Source organism: Sinocyclocheilus grahami, unplaced genomic scaffold (assembly GCF_001515645.1).
Source record: "Sinocyclocheilus grahami isolate Dianchi unplaced genomic scaffold, SAMN03320097.WGS_v1.1 scaffold17929.1, whole genome shotgun sequence".
Lineage (NCBI taxonomy): Eukaryota > Metazoa > Chordata > Actinopteri > Cypriniformes > Cyprinidae > Sinocyclocheilus > Sinocyclocheilus grahami.
In genome coordinates, this window is record NW_015516861.1 from 1 (window position 1) to 1,650 (window position 1,650).

At 36.1% G+C, this 1,650-nt stretch overlaps 1 protein-coding gene across 1 annotated transcript in view; it reads left to right on the top strand.

The window, feature by feature from the left end:
* Positions 1 to 233: 233 nt before the first annotated feature.
* The window catches only part of LOC107579523 (uncharacterized), a gene marked incomplete at its 3' end in the record, with an annotated part of 3,480 nt that continues 2,063 nt past the window's right edge, over positions 234 to 1,650 (top strand). Inside the window, exon 1 of the mRNA XM_016265347.1 lies at positions 234 to 524. Coding sequence (XP_016120833.1) covers positions 234 to 524 — 291 coding nt within the window. The remainder of the gene's footprint in view (positions 525 to 1,650) is intronic.

Below are 1,650 nucleotides of genomic sequence, written 5' to 3' on the forward strand. Positions count from 1 at the left end.
CTGAAAATTATCAAACATGGGAAATTGTGTTGCTTCTGAAAGATATTTTAGAAATGGCATTGGCATTCAAGTTCACTGAGGATTCTCTTGATTTTCTTGAAGCAAAGATCGCAGAACACAGACATTTACTTTTAACAGTCTTTCCTCATTTCACATTGCGCCCTAAACACCACTACATTGAGCACTATCCGCAGGTCATACGAATGTATGGACCACTAAGAGATATGTGGACTATGCGATTTGAGGGAAAATATAAATTCTTCAAGCAGGTAATCTGTGACACCAAAAACTTCAAAAATGTTCCACAAACTTTGGCTGTTCATCATCAAAGACTACTGGCTTACAACATTGACTCGCCCTCCTTTCTCAAGCCATCCATACAGACAAAGAAGGTGATGGGTACTGTGATTTCAACTTTCCCTGAGAACATTCAGGAATTCCTGAGACAAACAAATGCAGTTCAGAACACTGTCCTCACAGCATCATCTGTGAGCATTGATGGAATCCAGTATAATCCAGACATGGTTGTATCTGTTGATACTTGTTCAGGCCTAACTGATTTCAGAGAGATTTTCAAAAATTTTGTCATCAACAGTGATGCTCTGTTTGTGTGTAAAGATCTGACATGTTGGTACATTGAGTACCTACGTTCTTTTGAACTGTGCAGTCATGTGCTATCACTGTTAATTACCAAACCCTCAGATCTGAATGACCCATTTCCTTTGCCAGCCTATACACTTCAGGGCAGGACCTATGTTACACTCAAACATTATATCATATGCTGAATGAATGACAATTCAGGTTTTAAAGGGACTTCAGAAATTCTGCAAATTGTCATTATTTACCCTCATTCTTATTGGGAAGATTTCTGAACTATGTCAGAAATCTCTTTTCTGTACTATGTCAGAAGATAGCAGGCATTGCTTCTCAAGCTTCAGGAGGACACAAAAGCATCATATATTTCATTCAACTGCAAGTGCTCAAATATTAGATCAATGGCTTTGGTGAGAATCAAACTGAAATGTAATTCATAATTTTCTTTAAATTGTCACATTCTGCATGCACTTGTGAGAGCAAATGCTATCTTGTTCAAGATTTACCTGTATATACTGTAGGGTTTTTTATTAGCTCTAAAAAGGGAAATATTTATGACTAACTATAACTGGTTATGATCAATAATAAATATTTAGATTATATCTTCGAATTAACTGTAGCAGAATCAATATTACAATTATTTCATCTGTCCGTCCACCGAGCAGACAATATAATCATTTATCGATTCAAGGAACTATTATTTTCCTGGCCGAGGAAGAATAACTGTCCTTCTTTGTGCAGTGCTAGCAGTAAGGGTTCACACATTCATTGACTTCGAATTGTGAGCAGCAAACAGAGACAATCCGTTGTGAAAATAAGGGATTTAATAAATGAAACTACATCTAACATAACTAAGCAAAACACTTCTATATACACAGAATGAAACAAAGTAAGTAAAAGAGAGAGAATAGGAAAAGAATGGCAGTATTTCACATCACTTAACCACAACCTTTGAAAATCATTCAAAGAATCCAATAATCACCTTAAAAGGGACTGAGATTTAAACACGCATCTGAATAATTTCAAGCGGTTACTTGCATTGGTTTCGATTGCTGA